Source organism: Vanessa cardui, chromosome 26 (assembly GCF_905220365.1).
Source record: "Vanessa cardui chromosome 26, ilVanCard2.1, whole genome shotgun sequence".
In the NCBI taxonomy this organism is placed as follows: Eukaryota; Metazoa; Arthropoda; class Insecta; order Lepidoptera; family Nymphalidae; genus Vanessa; species Vanessa cardui.
Window position 1 is genome coordinate 9,698,480 of NC_061148.1, and position 25,236 is coordinate 9,723,715.

The 25,236-nt window shown below is 33.7% G+C and overlaps 1 protein-coding gene across 1 annotated transcript in view; it reads right to left on the minus strand.

Annotated features, from left to right (window-relative positions):
* Positions 1–25,236, minus strand: part of LOC124540787 — a 78,760-nt gene that overhangs the window by 19,056 nt on the left and 34,468 nt on the right. Inside the window, exons 3-4 of the mRNA XM_047118504.1 lie at positions 884–1,689; positions 453–659 (exon numbers count right to left, since the gene is read on the minus strand). Coding sequence (XP_046974460.1) covers positions 453–659; positions 884–1,689 — 1,013 coding nt within the window. The remainder of the gene's footprint in view (positions 1–452; positions 660–883; positions 1,690–25,236) is intronic.

Below are 25,236 nucleotides of genomic sequence, written 5' to 3' on the forward strand. Positions count from 1 at the left end.
GTTTGAGATGTTTTCAGCGTCTTTGCGTGACTTAAGGAACAATTAAGAATTAAATACGTAATGTGTATCGCGTACAGCATTTCGTTTTAAATTGCTTTTGATTTTCACAATACTGTAACAATAAATCTTCAATATTTAAACCGTAACCAAAATGTGACCAAAATGGGACCAGTGAAGTTACATATATGGTAATGATCAAATAAAGATGACATCAGATTTAGATTTATTAAGACAAATACGTTATTTTTGCGACTAATCTAGTCTAAACCTTACGAGAATATTATCAGTTTTTTTATACTAACAAAATATATTTTTACTAATTAGCAGAATTAGATTAATTCTTGCCAACCTATAAGAAATACTGGTCTGGGTAATAGGTGTCTATTCGTTAATGGATGTAAATTTTATGAACTTTCTGTTCTACTAAATTGCTCGCGTATCGCTCGGTTTACCTGAGGTGGTGACGCAGAGACTCTATCTCTTCTAGCCTCCCTCATCTGATCTCTGGGCTCGTCTCTCATAGCTGGTGCGGGACGGATCACGAATGCGTCCACTCGCGATGACGCTCGCATGCCCGGAGCTGCCCCTGCGTCACCAATGGCATCGCGGACTGCTCCCCGGATATTGAGGATCGTGTCACCGGTTTTAACTCGACGTGACTGTGTATTATTTTTGAAAGATATAGCAAATATAGCTACAAATACACTAGTCTTTATGGAGTCTGTCACAACTTCTATTAAGTTACCAATTTCAAGTAATAAAGATAGTTGTAAAAAGTTTATCAAGCCCTGGAACTAGTATACAATGTGATATTTCTTTTCTTTAATTAATTTTTAATAACCTATGTAATATTAATGGAAAGGTACAAAAATTTGTGTTTTACCTTAGTGGGTTTTTCCCACTCTTGTCCACTGCTTCGTTTCTGACGATCAATAATATCTTCATCCTCGGTTACTTTTTGGGGTATCGACCCTAGTATTGTTTCTCTTAATGATTCATCGAAAGCAAAGTTTTTATTTTCTTCTTGAGCTCTGCTTTCTTCGGCCATTAAAATTTTATTTAATTCATCTACATTGGAACCTCGAGCAACGATAAAACCATTTGATTCTTTTAATTCTTCGGTTCCATCGGAGAAAATATTACTTGAATTATTAACGTCACCCGTTTCTTTTATATTTTGTACGTGTCTTATATCCGCAGTAGTAACATCATTATAATCATTTTGAAATAATTTACTCTTATCTGTATAATCGATTTCATATTTATTTTCATCATATAATTTAGGAACTTCAACAATTTTATTTGAATTTGTTTCAAATTCACCGAATGTAGATTCTTCAGGAGTAACTAGAATGCTACTGTCTTCGATGCTAGTTTCAGGATCGTCGTAGTCAACACCGTGCACTTCATTTACACCGGTATTTTCAATAGAATCCTCATCGTTAAACTCATTTGTGTCAAAAAAAGGTTGCAAATCGTCGCTATTAAAATCTGGGACTAAATCACTTATTGCTTTGTCGTTGTTTTCTTCGTTGATGTTTCTCTTCGCGAGGTTATTAATATCTACATAGTGGTCAGAGTCTCGTAGAGGAGGGTACAGGGGAGCGTCACGGAGAAGCTCTGCCGCGTCGAGGGGGGCGGGGGAGCGTTCAGAACTACTCCTGTCGGAGTATACAGCGGGAAGGAAGCCTGTGGAAAAAAAAGTTGATTATTTCCTAGCCATTGATTTTATATATAACTTATTTTTGTCTAATTTAAATTTAATTTCAAATGTTGTTTTAAAATGTATTGTGGTATACATCACAATGCTATTTATGTTAAAATATAGTACTCATATCAAAATACTATAACAATTTTCAAAATGAATGAAGCAGTAGCGGGGTTAGACAACGCAACGTTTCAGATTTTAAATGTTTTAGGCAAAGCAGTTTACGATCAACTGAAACGCATCTGTACCATCAATTTTAAATCAAACTTCATTTAATTTAAATAAATATTGTAATTGACCTCACTTTTATTACTTGACGTAATGATAACCTGATAATAGTGGAGGTGTTCAAAGGCAGGACCAGCTTGTATGTATTTTTGTATATACCACGCATAGGAAAAAGTTGACACTGACTTCGAAATAACAGAATGATAATATGTATTTCAACCTAAAATATTGACTTATTCGATTACAGGACACTAAACTAATAAGGTAGTAACAGTTGTAAGTAAACGGTTTTTTTTTTAATATTTCATGCTGTTCCAAAATAAACCAGCAAAACTTTCCTATTTTATTTATAAAGAATATTATACTGAACATATGACTCAAAAAAATAGAAAAGTTTGAAAGAGTAAAAAAAAATTAATTGCGCGTATTTTAATACAAATCACTAACAAGATATTCGAGATAGGAGTTACGACAACTCATTTAACTCGAAACAAGACGCAATCTAAATGACACGCAATAAAAAACGCCAAAATGATTGACACGCTCACGGAGAGGCGCATTTTTATTTAAATTACGTTTCAAATTGTGACAAAGTCGAATTAAATGCTTACAAATTATATTTATTTTAACTAAGCGACGCTTCATATCACAGGGCTTAATTTGACTCCATTTAGAACATAAATTGGTTAAGTCGTTTTTCTTTACGCAATTGTTACATTTACTTGTTCATTCTAATTTTAGTCACTCGTCATTAAACTTCATTTATTGAAAGTTCACAAATTCACAAATTCTAATTAGAGTACAAGAGTACAAGAGTACTCTAATTAGAATTTGTTTATCAAAGTGAAGCTGGGTTGCCGTAAGAGCAGCTTAGGAGATGTTTTTGCATTCATTGATAAAACATCAGCTCTCCATAGAGCCTCAACTATCCATAGAGTTATGAAGATCCAACCCAAAAGAAAGCTTTCCATGAACTAATGGTATCAGACACTTGACTGGTTATTTTATTTCTGTAGGAATCATCTCACCTGGCAATAAAATTCTCGCAATGGATAGCGGTGACTACTTACTGTGGTGACGTAAGTAAGCCCAGCTTTACCAAATTTAAATAAATAATCTTTAATTTTATTTAGACCTCATTAGTGCAAGAATTTTAACTAAATTTGAATCTACGAGTATTTTAAATTCACTGAAGACTTTTTCTTAATTAATTTGAATAATCGCTAATGCCCTGTCCTCCCTGAAGGTTTTTACTTAAAAATACCTTCTACTGTGACGTAACTTAAAAGTTAGCGTTTTTAAAATAAATGATTTGAGTAATGTTTTACTCAAATCATTTATTTTAAAATTTAACTTGAAACATAGAATCCGTCCTGCATAACTTCCGATTCCTAACCCTTCCTCATAGCAATGGGATCAAAGCTAATAGAGATCGCCAAGTCAGACGCGAATATCCATTTAGCTGTTCTTTACAAGTTTCTGGCGCAACAAAATTTTATTTCCTAACAAATTTTGAGACCATCCCTTTGTTCATTAGGAAACTTTGTGTCGCCGGAATTTTGCTTAAGAAGTCGCCTAAGGCTTTCCGACCAAGAAATATGAAGTCAGTCACAGCTGTCTCTTTCTCTCGCGGGGTCGAGGTTAAACGCGGGACAGGGACGAAAAATAGATGAAAATTAGATAAAACTTTTGTGGAAGGAAGAAAAATAAATGATTACTCTGACGCTTCGTAGTTAGTGAATGATAAAGACGGTGTTAAAACTTAATTAGAAATCAACGCTTTGGAAGTCGTAATTACAGCTGAATACAATTTGTTATCAAAACAATTTGGGAATGAAAGATGATTACTCAGCGCGTTCGGAATAGATGGGAGGCTGCGAAAATTTTGGACTTTAAAGGGCGCAACTTTCTTTTGTGCCCTTTAAAGTATTCGTAATATTTGTATACGCGTAACTATTAATTAGTATTACGTTAATTTTAAACCGACTTCGAACGCGCAGGAGACTCAACTTGTCTCTATAAATATGTATAATTATGTATGTTCTGGTAACATGTTGGTTTGTAGGGTTCAGTATAGTTCGATGATGATCCTATGATTGTTTAATCTGTATCATTAACTGTTAATTTTTTATCTAAAGCATACATTCACAAATAAAATAATTAAAGGCTTTTTTAAAAAAAACATAATATATATGTGTGTAAAATGTTGTTATATTATAAAATAATATAACTACATTTTACATTTCATATAAAATATTTTATTAGTCAATTGATATATTTTCAAATGAAACTCTTTTGAGCACAATTAGTGTAAAATTTAATTATCGAATTCAACGTCGATTTCAGACGTTGCAACGTTTCTATATTTAACGTTTATTGCAAAAATAAGGAAAATTCAAATTCTTTCACGTTTGTACATTTGCTCGCTCTTTTCGTGTAAAATAAAATAGAACATTAAATATAACCAGACGTAACTTTTAATTGCTTTCGCAAGAAAGAAAAATTAATGAAAATTTTAAATACGAGCAAGAAAAGCGAACGAGCTAATACAAAAAAGTGAAAAGGAGCTTTCCAAACTTCGACCTAAAATCGTGTACTTAAAAACCCAAACCAGATTTGCCGGCTTCATTTATATTTCACTGAAGATCGCCGACCGTAAGCTATCTCATTACGTCTTAACGAAGATCTCTTTAAATAAAGATTCTCCAGCGCGATAGGATGTATCGTGAGGTGCATGGTTTTTATTTATGTATATATTTTATTTAAGAGTCGAGATAAGCCAGTTGTTAGGACGCGTTTATTAATCGATGATTGCGAGTTCAAACTCAGGCAAGCACCACTGAATATTCATCTGCTTAATTTGTATTTATAATTCATCTCGTGGTTGGCGGTGAAGAAAAACATCGTGAGGAAACCTGCATGTGTATTACACCAACCCGCATTGGAACAGCGTGATGGAATATGTTCCGAACCTTCTCCCTAAATGAAGAGGAGTCCTTAGCCCAGCAGTGGGAAAATTTACAGGCAGTTGTTGTTGTTGTTGTTGTTGTTTTATTTAAGTGTAAACATCTTGGCACTTTGTACACGATAGGGGCTAACTGAAACTTCGAGCAAGCATAAGACTTGAAGCGTCAAATGACGTCACGCAAGACTTGTTTACTCACATGACTTGACACCAATAATGTTCATAAGAATATCTAACATGATAAAAACCCTAATTACTCTTTTTTGGTACTCGCGACCCGCTACAGCTTCACAAAGGGGAAATGCTGATAATAAATATATATCAGATTTTTTCTTGTTTCTTAACTGTATTGTCTATGTTTTATATATAAAAACGTCTCTCGAATGTTTATGTTATATGTTTTATATATAAAAACGCCTCTCGAATCACTCTATCTATCAAAAAACCGCATCAAAATCCGTTGCGTATTTTTTAAGATCTAAGCATAAATAGGGACAGACAGCGGTAAGCGACTTTGTTTTATAATTTTGATGTTACGAGTTAGTAGGTCTCCTGACGGTAGTAGTCACCACCCATGGACAATGGAGCTGTAGGAAATATTAATCGCTCCATACATACAGAAGCGTCATCAACCTAAGGAACTAAGTTGTTATGTCCCTTGTTCTTCTTGATGCAGTGGCCCAGGCTATCTCTAAACCAGTACTTAGTACTACTCTTTAGCGGTAGAATATCTGGTGAGTGAGTGGTATCTACCCAGACGAAGCCCTACCACCAAGTAAACATTTTTTTCAGTCACTCGAGTATGAGTAATAGCAGCACGTAATTAATTACCGACATAATATTATGTTAAAGTACGTACAGTAAAAATAATAAATTGTTACGTACATTTAATTAATAGGTATTTAATATAATATGTACGACGGTAAATATATAATTAAATACTACGAAGAATAATTGGTTTTAAGTCGCTTCGTCTTTCATAAAATAGTACTGTGAGACGAGTTTTAATTAGAGTCATTATTATTTATTACATCTGGCAACACTACACCGATAATTCTAACAAAATGTACATAAATTATTCGTTAATTAATTATTAATACTCGTAATGTAATTTTACGCTATTTTGGTAAACGGTATATCATATTTTCTTTGTTTCGTCATTTTGCTACTATCGGAGCATCAAAGGCTTATTTATTATTTTCAATTTGCTTCTAATCAGCATGACATGCCATGCCATGAGATGATTAAAAGTACCATATGTTAATACGTTAAGAAGAAGATAAATTCTAGTAAATCGCTTATTTTCTTAAGTAAGTACCTATTCATTTAAATTCACCTATTTCTGGTTTTATTTTTATAAGTAATTAAACGTCAAATGGGCGATCTGACCGTAAGTAGTCACGAACCTAATAATCAAAATCAAAAATAAAAAATTAAAATCAATATATACTTTATTCAAGTGGGCTTTTTCAAGCACTTTTGAATCGTCATATAACAATTAAGTGAAGCTACCACCAGTTCGGAAAGAAGATTCTACCGAGACGAACCGGCAAGCAACTCAGTAGTTACTCTTTTTCAATCACTCCTTAAATCGGTGTTGCGCTACCAAGCTTGTACTTTGTGCCAGTTCTTATATTGGCTTATTCATCCAAAGCAACACCAAACACAACAATATCAAGTGTTGGTAGTAGAATACGTAATAATTAAACACCAGATCTCGAAATTGAAAAACTCTACATTACCAACTGAGCTAGATTTTCAGTAGAGGTTCATCAATTCATGTTTCAAGAGATTGTTTAATTAGAATATCGAAATATATTTCGAATTCAATTCATTCTATTAAATTTAAAGTTTAATTATCATTAACTAACTAAATATGCTCACTTATCTTTACATCATCACACCACAACGTAACGGGTAAATATCCTCTCTCCTGAAACCATGCAAGAGACCAGGTTTTAACAACCTTGCTTTAAGCAAGCACCAAGCACCAAGCACGAACTGTTATTAAGTGCTTTTGCATTATTTTTTTGTGAACTTAAAACAATCAAAATGACGATAAATTATTTGTAATATTATATAAGGTTACTATACAACCTGGAAATTAAATATAAAATATGAAATAGGCCAAAACATATGTAATAACCCCGATGTTCTGATTTCGAAATAAGATGTGATCTCAACTTCACAAACCGTGACGTATAAAAGTACCTTCATTCAGCCTCTTATAAATAATTCCACGTCCCTTAGATTAAGAGGCCTCCGAGAGACTTTTATAGGACACAGCGGAAAGTAATAGCTGCCGCAGGAAGACTTTAAAAACCATTGCTGAGGATTATTTTAACCTCGCCGTGTTAAATTTTTATGTTTATAGGTGACGACGTTTCAAACAATTTATTTAGTATTAGAAAATATATTTGATCATTAGCTTTTAAAACCAAGAAACGAGAAGATATAGTTGAACTCTCTGTACTCAGATCAGCTAAGATCATTGAAAAGGATTCTTAATTAAAAGTTGTAAGATTAAATGGAATGGAAAAAAAATTAAGTGAAATTATACAGTCACAAATGTATACACATCTCATTGCACACATAGATAAATGAGCGCATCTTTGGACTTGTAAGATAAAAACAAATGAAAACAGTTATAAAGGGAATGGGTACCACGGAAAATTATAGGTTAAGATTAGGAATAGTTTCATTTTTATACACGCTGTTATCAAATCATCAAAAAGGTCATGTAGAATGTCAAAAAACCCGAAGAAGCTCAAGCTTATCTTATTGGATCATGTATGAAAACTGAATTATCCGTGTTTCGACGTCATCTGTCCTTAAGGCCGACAGCCGACACGCCGACACGCCGACACGCCGAAACGTCGAACATGTACGTTATAAGAATTTTGATATGAACTAATCGCAGTTATATAGAGAATCTCGGGGCGCGAGAAGTCGAGATTCCAGGCACGTCCCGTGTATGAGATCTTGTAGCTGAGGCTGAGGCAACGAACACACTTATGAATTTAAATTTTGGTGTACATACAAATTGCTCGCTTCCGCGTTCGTAACTAGTGTAGTGTAGTTCTTAGCTTGGAACTGGAAATAATGGACGCGCCACGCGCCATTGTAAACTGTAAGAGCAAATATCATAATGAAAGTAAAATTGATATGTTAAAATATTATCTTGAAGAATACGACGTTTTTCTAATACCAAATATACTTCATCTATACATTTAATTAAATTGGTGTGTCTATTTGAAATATTAAAATAACAATTTTTTACTCAATGCATACGTATTTATACACGGTACATATACCAAAATAACATTTTTTACAATTTTTGTTGGTCCGTCTGTTTGTTCCGGCTAATCTTTGGAACGGCTGGACCAACTTTGACGGGACTTTCACTGGCAGATAACTAATATAATATTGAGTAAATTAGTATATGTTATTTATGTTATTAGTTATGTCATAATAAGTTAGTATATGTAACCATAATTTCACTTATCAATAAATTTGAACTCTGTGTTGAAAAATATTACGAATAAGGCTTGTTCCTCAGCACGATCAAATAAAAAGTGTAACTGTTATATATCAAGAAATAAAAAGTTATACTTTTAATAATTATAGTTTCTTCTCGATAAAATATACATACAATATAATGTAAACTAAATAAAGATGATTTAAAATTGCCTATTAGAGCTGAATAGTATAAGATTTACGATTTTACTTTTTAAGTGACATCTTATCATGGTATCTATTATATTCCATAGATTAGGTAATCATTTCCATGGATTAGATTAGGTAATCATTTATATTCCATAGATCACGTTACATTCCGAGCTAACGCCATGGGTTAAGCGCGACTGGAATATTTTTATGTAATAAAAACAACACAATTAAGCCAGAAGTTGAAGTTAATTATAAGTTGTACGTGCGGGCGGTTAAGAAACACGGAGTCAGGAACTCTAAAGTTGAGATGTATTCAAGCGCCGCGGAACAGTCTAGTTTATTTAACGCGGTCCTTGTAAATTTATCGTTTTCTTGACTTACTTCTTATTAAGTATATACAAATATGTGCCGTGACTTTGCCCATGTGTTTGGTTGGGTTTTTTATTATATAATTCACTGAAACTTTTTGCCCGTGACATTAATTTTAGAAAAACAGTAGCCTATGTCCTTTCTAGGCCTTCAAGTTTGCTTCATATCAAATTTCATCCGATTCGGTTTAGTGGTTTGATAGTGCAAGAGCGACAGACAAACGGAGACACTTTCATATTGATCGTTAACCACGGTGCTAATTGTCACAAAACGAAGATTATTGGCGACCCAATACATGCACAATTGCATCACCAGAGGACTTAAAGGTTCTCAAATCATATCGGTTCGAAACGGCGAGCGTTCCACATTGAACAATGTGCAACTAGCTTTTACAAAATGCTAGACAACGTAGCGGCTACTTTCCACATCATAATCTGTAGATCGTGATGTATTGTAAACAAATTGATTTAAATATCCGAAATGACAGAGAACTTTTTCAAATTACCTTCAAAGATTCAATAATAGCAAGTGTGATGTCAGGCAAATTTCAAAAGAACTCGTTCGAGTTCGAAATTTTATATTCTAATGAATGGAAATGATTCTGCGAAACTGTTAAATGAAAACAAGAAGCAAATATGTAGAATATCGCGCCTCGCTCTGACGTGACTTTGGACATATTTTAAAGTATTTTACAACTTTGCCATTACAAATTTCTGCTTCAAAAACTTCGATCTAAATTCTATGGACCCTCTCTGGGTAATCACCCGTCATTAGCATTGGAGAGAGACTCACGTAGCGACAATTTGTGGTCCACCCCATCACCTACAGCTTTAGAATCTTTATTACTTTCTGTATAGGGTTCATTATCGCTTGTTTTTGTTATACCTTCAGTATCGCACTAACGATCTTTATTATCATCGTAATAAGGCCCATTATCACTTGGTTCTGGTTTTATTTGTTCAGACAGGAAACGATTCGTTAGATGTTAAGCATTTTATGAATCTGCTGTAGGTTTGCTATTAGATAATTTCCAACAGACATCATAATATTTAAGTATTAGAAAATGAAACATCAATTGGGACCCTTTCCATGATTGCATTTTAACTGAATAAGAAAAACTGAACCCGAATAAATGAATCTCTTATTTAAAAAATGAAAATCTTTTATTTAAAAAATGATATTTTAATTAAAATATAATATTGATGAAATGATGAACTTTTTGCTATTTTTTAGAAAGCTGACAAGAAAACATTAATTGAAAATTAATTCAAAACGATCGAAACTTTACTTATAATCAACATTTTTAAGAGTTTCCTGTTTAAAAACAAGTTTTCATAGAATTCCATCGACTGAGTCAACATTATTAAGACCAGAATGTGTTCCGATGCAGCGGCCGGTACAGTTGTTTCAGTTGTGCCGCTTCATTTGTTTGTGAGCTTATAAAGTTCTCTTTACGATTGGATCGATATTGTTGATTGTTCTAGGGTTAGGAGAAATGTTAATATTTATCGAATTCCTGCATTTCTCAGAGTCCTATGTAGTGTTTCTCACAAACGTAATATACTCGTTAATTGCAAAAATTTTGAATATCTATCTATATATTCAACCTGAAATGAAGTCTGTTAAATTGGTCAATAAATCTCAGGCAAATTGCCAAAAAAATGAGGTGCGAAATCATGAAATCAAATGATGAAAAAATAAAAGAATTCCATAAATTTTCGCAAATTTCCGCTGTCTTGTGGCTTACAATAAAATTAACATACACTAATTTACAGTAATAAGACAAACTCCCACGATCTCACGGTGCCGAGAATTCTTGATTCGCCCGAAATTTAAATAAAAGGGCCGAGATGTCTCGTTTGATGAGCACTTATGTATTAATCATAGGGTTCGAAGGGAATAAGTCTCGAGTTTTCACATGCTTAATAACACTCCGTAAGTCATCTCGACGGGGAAGGCTCATCGTGAATACATTTGCATGTGACATTCGAAATAGCCACAGACATAAATGAAGATGATCCAATGGCTAGATCACGTGAATCTTAACCAATGATTGCGGGATTTTTTTATGCTATTGGTTGGCGAACGACCATATGGGTCACCTGATGGTGGTCACCGCCGCCAATAGACTATGGCGGTGTAAGAAACATTATTCCTTTCATGGCCACATGGCCAATGCGCCACCAACCTTGAGAACTAAGATGTTATGTCCATTGTGACAATACTTACCCTGGCTCACTCACCCTTCAAATCGGAACACAAAAATACCAAGAACTCTTGCTTAGCGGTAAAATATCTAATGAGTGGGTGTTACCTATTCAAATGGGCTTACACAAAGCCTTACCACCAAGTAAAGTACATTTGCCATCATCAAACTTAATTCCTCTTTCCTCGTTGGTAAATGTATGCCTAATGTGTATATAGCCCAACCTCATATTTGAGTTACTCAAAGCACTAGCAGTAGTGTCCCATCTGTGGGCTATTTACAAGCTGTAAATATCCCACAAACTTTACTTTATACGTTATACATCAGTATCCAGCTGTGCGTGGTAGAATAAGTTCTAAGCCTTCGCTTATATCGGACTGGTCGTAATAGTCCGAGCATCCATGTTAATTACTATTTGTAATACAGTTTTATTGATATTGATACTTGAAAATACTGCAAAATATAAAATCAAAAAACATCGCATTCCCGTTTTTATTAATCGTGTTTTTTACTGCTCGCGCTCTGATATTCGATGTAAATATAATTTTCGGTCGCTCCGTTCGCCGCATAACTTGGAATTATTACTCAATACAAACATTACATCGGTATAGACTTATTAAGTCCCGCAGATATAACAATTTCATTAATATTAATGTAAGTCGTTAAACAGACCCGAGTGACGCAAACGAAAATGAACCTTATTTCCTAAGCATTAGAGTGGTTTTGTCTCAAAACAATGTTCACATTCACATACGAAGGGAAGTAAATTTAACATCTCCGGGTTGTACATTAAGTTCAAAGGACGAAACAGGAATATTGTTTTTACAACGAATCCGCTAAATAGAATTAAGGATGATTACTCGATCCTGATTAAATAATATATTTTAATTGATATCTCCCAAACATTTGGTGCAAAATCAGATAAGGATATATATAGAACAAAGCCATTAGGTTATTTAAATCAATTTTATTTATACATTCTTTTTGCAAATTTAAATGATTTTAAATGTTAAGCTTTTTATGTTAATTGTAATTTGCAGTACAATATGTATTTGTAAAATCCATTTAATACATCCTTTGCTCAGATAACGTTCTACGTACAGAGGCAAAATGAAATAAGAAAATTACACAGAACTGTTTAAAGTTTGTAATATATCTAAGAAATCTCACAAAAGATTTGGCTGAAATTGCTCACATAGCGTTAGACAATGGATCTTTAGAGGTTATATACTTATAATATAATTGAGTACGTTTTGAGATGAGTCGAGATGGCCCAGTGGTTACAACGCGAGCATCTTAACCGATGATTGCGGGTTCAAACCCAGGCAAGCACCGCTGATTCATGTGCTTAATTTGTCTTTATAATTCATCTCGCGCTCAGCGGTGAAGGAAAACATCGTGAGGAAACCTGCATGTGACAAATTTCATAGAAATTCTGCCACATGTGTATTCCACCAACCCGCATTGGAACAGCGTGGTGGAATATGTTCCAAAACCTCCTCAAAGGGAGAGGAGGCTCTTAGCCCAGCAGTGGGAATTTACAGGCTGTTGTTGTTGTTTTTTGTTTGTTGTTGAGTACGTTTTAATGAATGCACTTCTACCTTTTTAATTCTAAGTAAGTTATAAACATAAATAATAAATCTAATAAAAAGTCTGTTGTCTCGTTCCACCTTTTTACTTGGCCTTTTTGTAAGCGTATCGGGCAGTTATATTTCATGTTTTTATTGGATTCTGATTATTATTGTAGCATCTGGATCCTCATCTAAACATAAGATAGCTTACAGCAAATTTTCATTATTGTAGTAATAATAAAATTAGTTTCGCCATTCTTTATAAAACTCTAGCAACAGTTCCAACTTACGTAATGTCATATGTCCTTAATCTTAAAATTAAGATGGATTGCACTACAGATTATACAACAAAATACATCATTTCAAAACGACAAAATACATTTAGTATTTTGTCGCAAACCAAGTCAAATTTATTTATTCAATTATTTACAAAACAATTTTTGGCTGCAATATTGACATTTAAAATTAGACGACGCCATAACCAAACCTTTAAATAAATAATTGTTAGAATCGAACACAAATATGGTTAATATTTGATTAATTAAAAATTATTTAGTTGTTTAGCTAATATTCATACACAACATGTGAATTTATGATAGTAATATTAATATTATGTAATATAATATTTTGTATACACCCAAGTGATATCACTTCGTGTTAATATACGAGTATGTGGCTATTATTATGTTCATTAATGTATTTTATATTCTAAGTATATATATCATACTCAGTGATCTGGAAGACAGAAGTAAAGGAATAGGGCACATAAGCCCAAGATTCTAGTTGTAAGGGGGAGGATGGTGATTTACGCACTTTTACGCGATTTCGATTGTGAGATAAGCCTATTTGATCAGTTTTTAAAATTGGAAATACAACACAGACTTTTATTCGCTTGAACTTACATATATAGTACAACTTCAAACACTGTACATTAAATTAATTAAATAAATTGATTAAATCATCATAAAATAAGAGTTTTGGTATTATGTAGGTACCAATTGTCTGCCGTCACTGCCAAACCCTCGGAGAAACACTACTAAACGCTGTGTGGAAACAAATATGTGAATTGGTATATTATAAGTACTAGAATCATCAATCAATCTAGTATGAATCGTCGAAATCACTTTCTGAGCAACACAATAAAGCCATTAAGAACTTACATTAAAGACTGAAAACATGAGTTATTATAAGTAAATGAAAAAGCGTGGAATTAATACTTGTTGACTTCCAGGCAGGATATATTACATGTGTAAATTATATTAAGTAACATGACTTTGTATTTTTTAATGTTGTAAAAGAATAACTACTGAGTTTCTTGCCGATTCTTCCATAGAATCGACTTTCCCAACCGGTGGTAGCTTCACTTGATACAGTTGTTGAATTGTTAAAAGTGCTAGTAAAACCTACTTGAATCCATACTTCCATTCAAATATTATAAATGCGAAAGTAACTCTTCCTGTCTCGCTTTTACGCCAAAACTACTGGACCGATTTAAATGAAATTATGTACAAAAATAGTCCGCCTGAGCCTGAGAAAGGACATTTCAATTGGAAACTGATGGCTAATTTTTAATTTGAAAAGAAGTTTTGTACACAAAGAGGTCTTACATCAATGTAATTTTTTAAGTTAATTTGTATATATCTACGCGAGCAAAGCCGCAGGTAACTAGCTAGTATATTTTGATTTGAATTAATGTACAGTGGATATACTTATGCTATATACATATATTATTTCGGCTATCGTGATATGGGCATGTAATGCGGAGTAATGAGGAACATATTTTGAAGAAGGCCTTGAGCATGGATGTGGATGGATATAGAGGTAGAGGACGACCAAGAAAACGATGGATGGACTGTGTGAAAGACGATATGGTTAGAAAGAATGTAACTTATGAGATTACGTCTGACAGAGAAGTATGGAAGGAGAAGACATGCTGCGCCGACCCCAAATAATATTGGGAAAAGGGCAGGAGGATGATGGATATACTTATGCGATTCCCTGTACACGAGCCGCTACGCGTCACGAGTTTGGCACAAAACGACACGAGCACGGCGCGCTTGTCGGAGACGCGAACTCATAAGTTCTCCCTGCCACAATCACTCAACACGGCTATAGAAGTTTTCACGTCAAAAATATTTAAATTCTTAAATAAATTCACGATGACCTGACCTATTTTAGTCAAGGCAGAACACTATAACTTCGAAATTAAGAAAATCAGCTTTTTCTACTTGGTGTAGTACCTAATTGCTGAAATGATGGATATGTTTGGTAGGCACTGGGTGTCAATGGTAGTCCGTGATTCAAATTTTCATGTTTCAAGGTTAATATTATTAAGTAATATTATTAAGCTAGGTACAAGACTAGTCGAATAATCATATTTTTCGGATATGTGTTTTTTTATACAGAAGCTACGATGCCACAGATCTTCGACGTTTAATCAAAATAAAACCAACTCAAATGTTTCGAGTCGGACCGCGCATTGAATATAATAGAACAATGAGTTACTTAAGTCAAAGATAAGTAAGTAAGCAATAAAATCCGTCTAGTTATAAATAGGTAGAGGGATAGATGTACAGCGCGCTATCGACAGTAATTTAGTGAGATCGCGATATAGCCTGATCCCCCTTTATGCCACCAAGTTGATTGAACCTCGTAAAGCGGACGGATTTGGGGAACGAATTATGAAGTGAATTCCGTAATACTTGTGTCTCCGTAACATTCGCTACAGATATTATAATGCTACTTCATTAAAGAATAAAATGTAACGTGAAAGATATTTGGTATACTGGACTGCAGCGCATGCATGAAACTGGCCATGAAATGAATATTTTCATAAAATAAACACTTTTGAATCGTCATATATTTATGAGTAATGGTATCTCTATTAACAAAAGATTTAATATCTTTAAATTCTTAAATATGTACAAAAAGTAAAAAGTAAAGTAACAGTCTGTAAATTTCCCAATGCTGGGCTATTGGCCTCCTCTCCCATTAAGGAGAGTGCTGGGAACATATTCCACCACGCTGTTCCAATGCGGGTATGTGGAATGCACATGTGGCAGAATTTCAATGAAATTAGACACATGCACGTTTCCCCATGATGTTTTCCTTCACTGCCAAGCATGAGATGAATTATAAACACAGATTAAAACAATTATATATGGTTCAAACCCAGGCAAGCACCAGTAGGTGCTTTCCTGGGTTTGAACCCAAAATCATCGGTAAAGATGCATGTGTTTTAACCACTGGGCCATCTTGGCTCGGCAATATGTACAAATACGAATTAAAAACAGTTAATATAAAAATAGGGACCGCGTGGAATGAATATAATATAATAGCTAAAATGCTAGCAAATGTATTGTATTATATTTAACATTAACCAATATTAGAGAAAAATGGTCAAGAAATTAATAATTACCATTTTGAGATAATCAAATACAATTACTATTTATATACAATTTGGTTGCAATTTTAGAACTCATTTTAACAAGTTAAGTAAAATTTGTTTCACAACGGTGCTTTTTGTTGATTTCAGTTTAACTCGAAAACTTTTCAGCCTATTAACGCTGAAGTTTCTTATCGTGATAATTTATAGTTTGAAAATGTATGTTTATTCGTTGTATAGTTTATGACGTACAGTTCGCTTACAACGTAGTCGCAGCGAATGTCTCCCAGGTGCTTTATCTTTATCTCCCAAACTCGAGAAGATATATCAAAACTTTGCACAAGGACTTCTAGAATAAAAGTAGCTACTAAAAATTACAACATTTCTTGATAGAAATCAAAATATTATCATTCTAAATTTTAACAAGAACCATTGAATGTATGTAATTTATTTTATTTACACTAATATTATAAGTATGAAAGTAATTTTGTCTGTCGCACTTTCACGACCAAACCAATGAAACAAATTTGATGAATTTCGTTATGACGCAAAATTTAACTCCAAGAAAGAACATAGGCTACTTTTTTGGCCGGCATGTAACAACGAACCCCTAAAACACAAGCGAAGTCACAGGCGACACCTAGTTATTGATATTGTAAGTATTCTATGTATTAATGGATTCGCTTATTGAAGCTACTAGACACTAGACTTATCAGTCGCCCTGCAGGAGCTGTCTCACCACCACCGGATGCGAAAGACAGAGAACCGGGAGTTTGGATGTATCCTTAGGAAGTCCTATTACTACTGATGTACCGCGATTGTCCGCCTGCGACCCTAAAGGGTGGTAATGTCTCATATCAAATCAAATCAAATCAATTTATTCAAGTAAACTTCACAATGAAGCGTTTTTGAATCGTCAATAATTAAATACTACCACCGTTTTGGAAAACAGCTTCTAGCGAGAAGAAACGGCAAGAAACTCGCATAGTTGCTCTTTTAAAAGTACTCTTTTAATGAATAATATTATTTATTTATTAATTTAGTCTTAATAATTCTTTTTAAATGTTGAAAATGGTAAATAGATTATATTTTCCAGTATCTTATTATATATGCGTATACCATTGCCCAAAAACGTTCTATTTACCGTATGCAAATGAAAACTGGGGGTTACAAGTTTATTCTTATTTCTTGTATTAATAGTATGTATATTAGCATCATAGAATATGTTTTTTATATTCTTCTGTATAAAGATTATATTATCATAAATATATTGTGAAGCAGCCGTTAATACACCTATTTCTTTAAATTTCTCGCGTAATGATGTCCTGGATACATAATCTGATAAATAGTATAAAGACCACATGCTCATTCAAAATTTGAGTTTGTATAATGTGAACAATTAAATTATTTCAAACGGTGATATGTTGTAATACTTAGAGAGACCTCACATGACATGTGCGTGTCTTGCTGGACTATCGTGCCAACCGAACCTTAATAACGCAAAGTGGTTTGCCATTTCTTGGCTTTTAATATAAAATTTCCAAGCAAATGAGATTAAACAGTTTAATTCCGAAACTGTCTGTTGGAACCCTGTAACGTTCACGTCATATCAATTTAAGTCGGGTCGTAACGTATTTGCCGTAATTGAATTACAACGAAGCTTTGCAGAAGTCGAGAGCTAATTACATAAGAGGGCAAATTACGGGGGCTATTCGAAATTTTATTATTATGACCTTTTTAACCATTGATGTGGAAGACTGGAATTGAGTTACGCGTCCACTCGATCGTGTCCCCGGGCTAATTACTTACGCACTTAATTCGAGTAGACACAACCTTTAAAAAACATTTTTGACCTTTTTTAAAGGTCAAACAGTCAGTTGCTTTTCCACAATTCTTAGCAATTTTAACAATCATATAGAATTAAATTTATACTAACGAACTACGAACTTTTCTTCTTTTGATATTATTTTGTAAACAAGTACAGCCTTTAATTGCTCTACTACTGGATAAGGCAAATGTATTTCTTCTTTACAATGTTTCCCTTCGCCGCTAAGCATGGGATGAATTAAAAACACAAATTGAGCACATGATAACAATCTGGTACAAAATACATACTACGATATACTTTATAATTGTCGAACTTTTTTTTCAAAACAAATGGTCTTTCAAATGAATTTGACATTTGAAACAATTCCTAATTTAATCAAGTACAACAAATTGTCAGGTTAACGAGCAAATATGTTTGTTGTGTTATAAAAAAAACCGCTTTAATATCGTAAAATAGATTTTATCAGTGATGTTTTCAGACAAAAGCTGAATTATATTTACGTATTCATACCAGGGGTGCATAACAAGTAGGAGCGCGAAAGAATGTCGTAATTACGAGCGATCATTGTTAGCACTGCGAAGTTCGGAGGTCTCGTCCCCGCGCGACTGGGACGTAGTTGCGAGATATAAAATTACTTTGCGGACTCCGCGACAAAGCCGCTGATCATTCGCCCTAGACTTAATTCCCAACGGATGGTCTCGTTTCGACGTCGATTCAACGTTATATCTAAGATTATTTTAAATCACTAAGGGAATATATTGATTCAAGAAATATTATTTTCTAAATATATAGTCATACAACGTCAAACGGGTGAAATCACTGTTGGTACACATAAAATATATTGTTAAATAAAAATGTTATTTAACTTATATTTTATATTTATTCTAATTAGAATAATATGACTCATATATTATTATATTTGTGAGTTTTGCTGGGATCTTGTGCAAGCCCGTCTGGGTAACACTCGCACTTATTATCCAGCCGAGAAGGGCTAATTGAATGGGAATAGCAATGTTAATTCATACCTTGCAAGCGATAATAGATTGAAATAATCACCGCTGTCACCATTTTGGAAATAATTCGTATAGAAACATATATGTTTGTTTTCAATATAGAACAATTCAAAAATAAATAAAATGTTATTTCTTGCTTATTTTTATTCAGACGAGTAGGGAAAACACTTTATCATGGTTTCATATAAATATTAAAGAGTCTACCTGACTAATGACCGGCGGAAAACAATTCGATGTTTTCGGCGGACACAATGAAACTTTGTTTTTCGCCGGTTTTAGACTTTCTGACATTTTCATTTTCTTCTTAAATTCAATTATCATAAACAAAAGAGACGAAGCTTAACTTATGTACTTCTATTTAAAAATAATCGTTTAGCCACTGAGTTAGCGATCACGACCACGTAATTATTTATTTATAATGCAAAACTGTACACATATCATTATAGGACGTTGACCCAATTCGATGTTAAAGCACGTTAAACAAAAATATTTAAAATATCTATATATGTTATAACATATGACAGTCGTATATGATATATTCCAAGCAGCAATTATTAGTAATAAATCTCAGCAAAAAATATTGCAGTAGATGTATCTATCCAAAATATATTAATCTAGCTTCCTTAATATTTTTAAAATTTTATAAGATTTTTGTATGTACTGCTCTTGGTTATATAATATAATATACATATTATGTTAGATCTAATCACTCTATTTGAAGCAGATATACCTATAAGCTAAGATGAGAACAGACGAATATAAAAATCTCCCAAAGCGTTCAAGATCTGAATCGGTTAGCGAGAGCAACAAAAACTAGAGCAATGAAACATAATCAAACATTACAAGTCAATATTTTTATTGCTAATATGTACCACAAAAACTAAAAGTAAATAACTTTTGTATGTGTGAGTGAAAAGTTCCGTCGAAGTATAAGATTTATTTACTTTAACAATACTTCTCAGGGCAGCTCGAGGTCGCTTGCGTTTATTATTTGTAAATGAATGAAAACGTTAAATAGTCTAAGTAAGATTAAGTTACATAAATAAAGAATTCATTCGATATTTGTTCGATAAACAGTTGACAATCTATAACGGTACACGACAATACTGCATTAAGTATATATTTTAGTGAAGGTATCAAATTGATAACTTCAGTAACTGCTAATAAGGTTCTAAAATCCCCGCCCCGTATCCGGTCTGAGTACCACTTAAATATTCTGCCGTTACACAGCTAAACTTTGACTCGATATGTTCTTGTTTGAAGGGTTGATTAGCCAATCGCTAAAGATTACAGACGCGAGGGACATAACATCCTAATTCCCTGGTCGGGAGCGTCGGAGGTATTTAAATATTTACCGGAAAATACTTTCCATCTGTTTGTCCGCATTTCCTTTTTAAAGTACAATAATAAACGCCATATCAGATTACGAGGCGTTATGGAATTATTTTCTTTATTCTCAGGAAAAGTAAAGTAAAGTAAAGTAACAGCCTGTACATTTCTCACTGCTGAGATAAGGCCTCCTCTTCCAATAAGGAGAGGGTTTGGTAGCTATTTCCACCACGCTGTTCCAATGCGGGTTGGTTGAATGCAAATGTGGCAGAATTTCGATGAAATTAGACACATACAGGTTTCCTCACGATGTTTTCCTTCACCGCCAAGCACAAGATGATTATAAACACAAATTAAGCACATATATATAGTGGTGCTTGCCTGGGTTTGAACCCGCAATCATCGGTTAAGATGCACGCGTTCTAACTGGTACACTGGTAAAGTACTAAACATAATATAATATAACAAATATGCAACCTATATGTTATTATATGCTTATAGTTTCTAGTATTTGATTAGGATTAGTATTCGTTAATTTTGTATGACATGTAGATGATTAATGATAAATATTGAAATAAGTAATTACTGAAACTCTATGGCAGCATTAACATTCCGAACTGAATACATTCTTAAATATAATTTATTCTTGTAGAATGACAAGTCAAAAAATCTTGTAAGAGTCTACGTGAATTTAATGTTATGATATTAAAATATAAGGTCGTATGTTAGTATGTTTTTAATTGACTTCAATAACCTTTATAACAATCGGAATACCCCGGATACTCTGACGAATGTATCTTCTAGAATTTACGACTTTAATATACCTGTATCATTCATTATGGCCGGACAAAAACAATTTATATCAACGATAAAAACATCCGAATTTAAGAGGAAAGTTTTAAAAATATGCCCTTGTTTGTTTCCATTGTGAGAAGAATGATGGTTTCCGCTCGTTTCGATTGCAGTACACTTTGCAGAAAATTTTACGTCAGAATCGCATTCGACTTTGAACTCTATTGTTCAAATCATAAGATATATTTCGCGTCGGTTTTTATTATATTTTCATTGGCCGCACACAGAAGACTGACGGAGCATTGAATTTTGATCTTTATTAATACAGGATGAAGGTTCATTATCATAAGTCATATCTGAGGTTTCGTGAGCGGAGCTGTGGTTAGAGGAAAAAGGATCTTACAGCTCTGATTACAAAGACTATGTTTAAGTTGGGGCGAGATAAACGATTTTATTTACCGAATAACTATACTGTTTAATATTCAGGTGGAGTTTCGTCTGGGGATGTTTTGATGAAGTCAAAACTAGTTACAGCGTACGACTCTGCTTACGTTATAGATTTGTCTTAACCTACAAAATACAAATGTCACTATGACTAAGTCCACACTTAGGTAACGAATAAGTCTTACTGGGGCAAAGCATTCAATGTTATATTAAAAAAACGTGATTAATCCTCTCTGTAGAGTTAAATGCGTGCGCATAGTAGACATGTCTTGGAGGCGTGATTAGAAGATTTGAAAGAACGATTCGTAAGTAACGCGTCGAGTCCTATGTGTGTGTGACATAAATATCTTTACACAAACAACGATATACGTTTGAATGTTATATTTGTATCTTCATAAGCAAAAAACATGTCCTTTTCTTTGATATATCTGTCTTTAATTTGTATTTTATATTATACTTCAATTTACCTGTACAGCTATGGTCTATTTATGTATAACCTGGCAGCATCGCAATTTCAGTTTGAGGATTACTTATTATTATACTCTTGTTGTTGTTAGTTACTTATAAGCAAAACATTGTCTGTCTCTAAAGAAATATATTCAAACAACAAACACAATTATTATATTGTTGTGTAGATTGGAAAGGTGAGTGACATAACATCTCTGTTCCCATGGTTGGTGGCGCGTTGACGTTTATTATTATTATAAAAAAGGCGTATTATTCGATACAAGATTTTGTAGATGATAAAAAGGCGTGGAATCAATACCTGTTGACTTCCAGGCAGGATATATTAATTTAAATAATTGTATTAACTAACATGACTGTTTTTTTTTTTTAAAATGTTGAAAAACAGTAACTACTGAGTTTCTTGCTGGTTCTTCTCGGTAGAACCTACTTTCCGAACCAGTGGTAGCTTCACTTAATTGTTAAATGACGATTTAAAAGTGCTTGTTAAAGCCCACTTAATTAAAGTTTATTTTGATTTTGATTATTATTTACACTGCTAATGTCTAATTTAACTGAAAATGTTTTATGTTCCTGGGCGATTCTTCTGGCACACATGCCGGTATCCTGACGACTAAACTATTATAAACACAAATTAAGCACACGAAATTCAGTTTTACTACCCGGGCTTGAACCCGTGAACTTCGGTTATTAAATACGTGTTCGAAAGGGCATACACATAAACTCATACATATCGATGTATGATGTATTTGTACCAGCTTATAGTCCGCATCCACGAATACGTTGCAAATTTGAAGCAGTTTCGCGTCACAGAGCTGAGATGGCCCAGTGGTTAGAACGCGTGCATCTTAACCGATGATTGCGGGTTCAAACCCAGACAAGCACCACTATATGTATGTGCTTAATTTGTGTTTATAATTCATCTCGTGAAAACATCGTGAGGAAACCTGCATTTGTCTAATTTCATCGAAATTCTGCCACATGTGCATTCCACCAACCCGCATTGGAACAGCGTGGTGGAATATGTTCCAAACCCTCACCTTAATGGAAGAGGAGGCCTTATCTCAGCAGTGAGAAATTTACAAGCTGTTACTTTAGTTAACTTTACTTCGCGTCAGAACAGGTTTACTTTAGGGAATTATAACAAAACTTATCATACGACTCAAACTCAAACTCAAATTCCTTTATTCAATATAAAAGTATTATACTTACTTATTGATTGTCAAATAAACACTACCACCGGTTCGGAAAAAGGAACACCCTGACCTGAGAAGAACCGGCGAAAGAAACTCAGCGGGTCTTTTTTTTCTGTTATTTTTTATTGTCAAATTTATAAGGTACATGGTAGTATATGATTAGAAATAGCCAGGAGGCGATCGTTTCATTCCCAAGGTGTGCTATCAAACATAAACTCGCTAATTGTATAGTAACCTTTTGCACACAAGCGTTCCTTACAAATTTTTTTAAATTTGGCAACAGAAGCATTTTGAGCGCTTTCTGGGATCCTGTTGTAGAAGCGTATACATTGCCCCACAAAAGAGTTACTGACTCTATGCAGTCGAGTAACAGGAGTAACAAGATTGTGTTTGTTCCTTGTACCAATGTTATGAGAATCACATTTTCTCATAAAAACATTAATATTTTTCCGTACATACAAAACATTACAAAATATGTATTGAGAAGCAACAGTCAATATCTTAATTTCTTTAAATCTATGCCTTAATGATTCCTTGGCTCCTAGGTTATAGATTGCGCGAATAGCCCTCTTCTGCAGCACAAATATAGTTTGGATAGCGGCTGCGTTACCCCAAAGCATAATACCGTAGGACATTATACTATGAAAGTAACTAAAATATACTAGTCGAGCCGTATCAACATCAGTAAGTAATCTAATTCGAATGTCATTCAAGAAAAAATCAAATATTTAAGACACACTCCTATATATGTTTTCGCAGTGTAGAGGTATATCGAGATGCTCGATCGGAAACAGTCGGGCAGGCGAGCTGATCAATGGTTATCGTCGCTCTCATCCTGCCCCGGCCTGACGGTCCTCAGAGCCGATCGAACTAGGTCAAGGCATCAATGTCTGTAGCGATACTTCGAGATATACTTCAAATAATATTTGGTGATAATGTATTCGTAATTATTCGAAGATATTTGCATAAGCTTACACTTCAGTCGAGGGTCAAAATCATTGTACATAGGATGATTTTGAATCTCGATTGAACCTTTGGTATAATAATAAAACAACGAAACCTCTTCAAGTCATAAATCGGAGACACACACAAAGTTTTCACTTAAAATCAACTTAAATATCTTAATAAGTTGTTGGTGTTGCTTTTTGCAAGTGTAGGTAAGCAAATTGCAAAGTGTAGCAGGGGAGATACCAACTTAGTTTCCGAGGTTGGTTGTGCATTGGCGATGTAAGGAATAGTTACTTAAAACGCTATTGTGTCTCGCCGACTTGCCCGCCTAACCATACAAAATCAAAATACTCTTTATTCAAATGGGCTTTTACAAGCACTTTTGAATCGTCATTTAACAATTAAGCGAAGCTACCACCGGTTCGGAAAGCAGATTCTACCGAGAAGCACCGGCAAGACACTCAGTAGTTACTCTTTTTCAACATTTAAAAAGTACAATCATATTAGTTAATTAACATTAAATATATGTATGTATGTAATGTATCCTGCCTGGAAGTCAACAGGTATTACAAAAAATTAAATAAAAAAGTAATTGAAATGTTTATCTTGTGTATTATGTAGCGTTAGTAGTATATAATATTTATAATATATCCTCCTACTCATAAGCGCTAAGACATAACATCTTAAGTCCTGCATAAAGTCTGTCTGGTATTTTTTATTGTTAATTCATCTCAGACCTGATGCATGAAAACGATCTCAATTCTCATAATCAAAAGCACTAAGAAATCTAAGACCCCATACACATAAATATTCTGTTCTCCTATTATATTTATTATAAATAGGTCGCGCCTTACTTCAGCAGTGACATTCAGAAGCTTTCATCATTTGAGGAATCGTTAAATAAATCTATGTGATTTTTATTTATTTTTAATTTATAATGTTTATTATATCTATAAGGATATTCAAATTAAATTGAATCTTTTAACGTCAATATCTGTATCGAAGCCCAAAGCGCTTATGGAGTTTTTCAAATATATCTTTGGAATCTTTATCCTGATATAAAGTGTTATCTGAACGACATGAGTTAATTTTAACGCAGTGTCGCTCTGTGCTGTCGGCA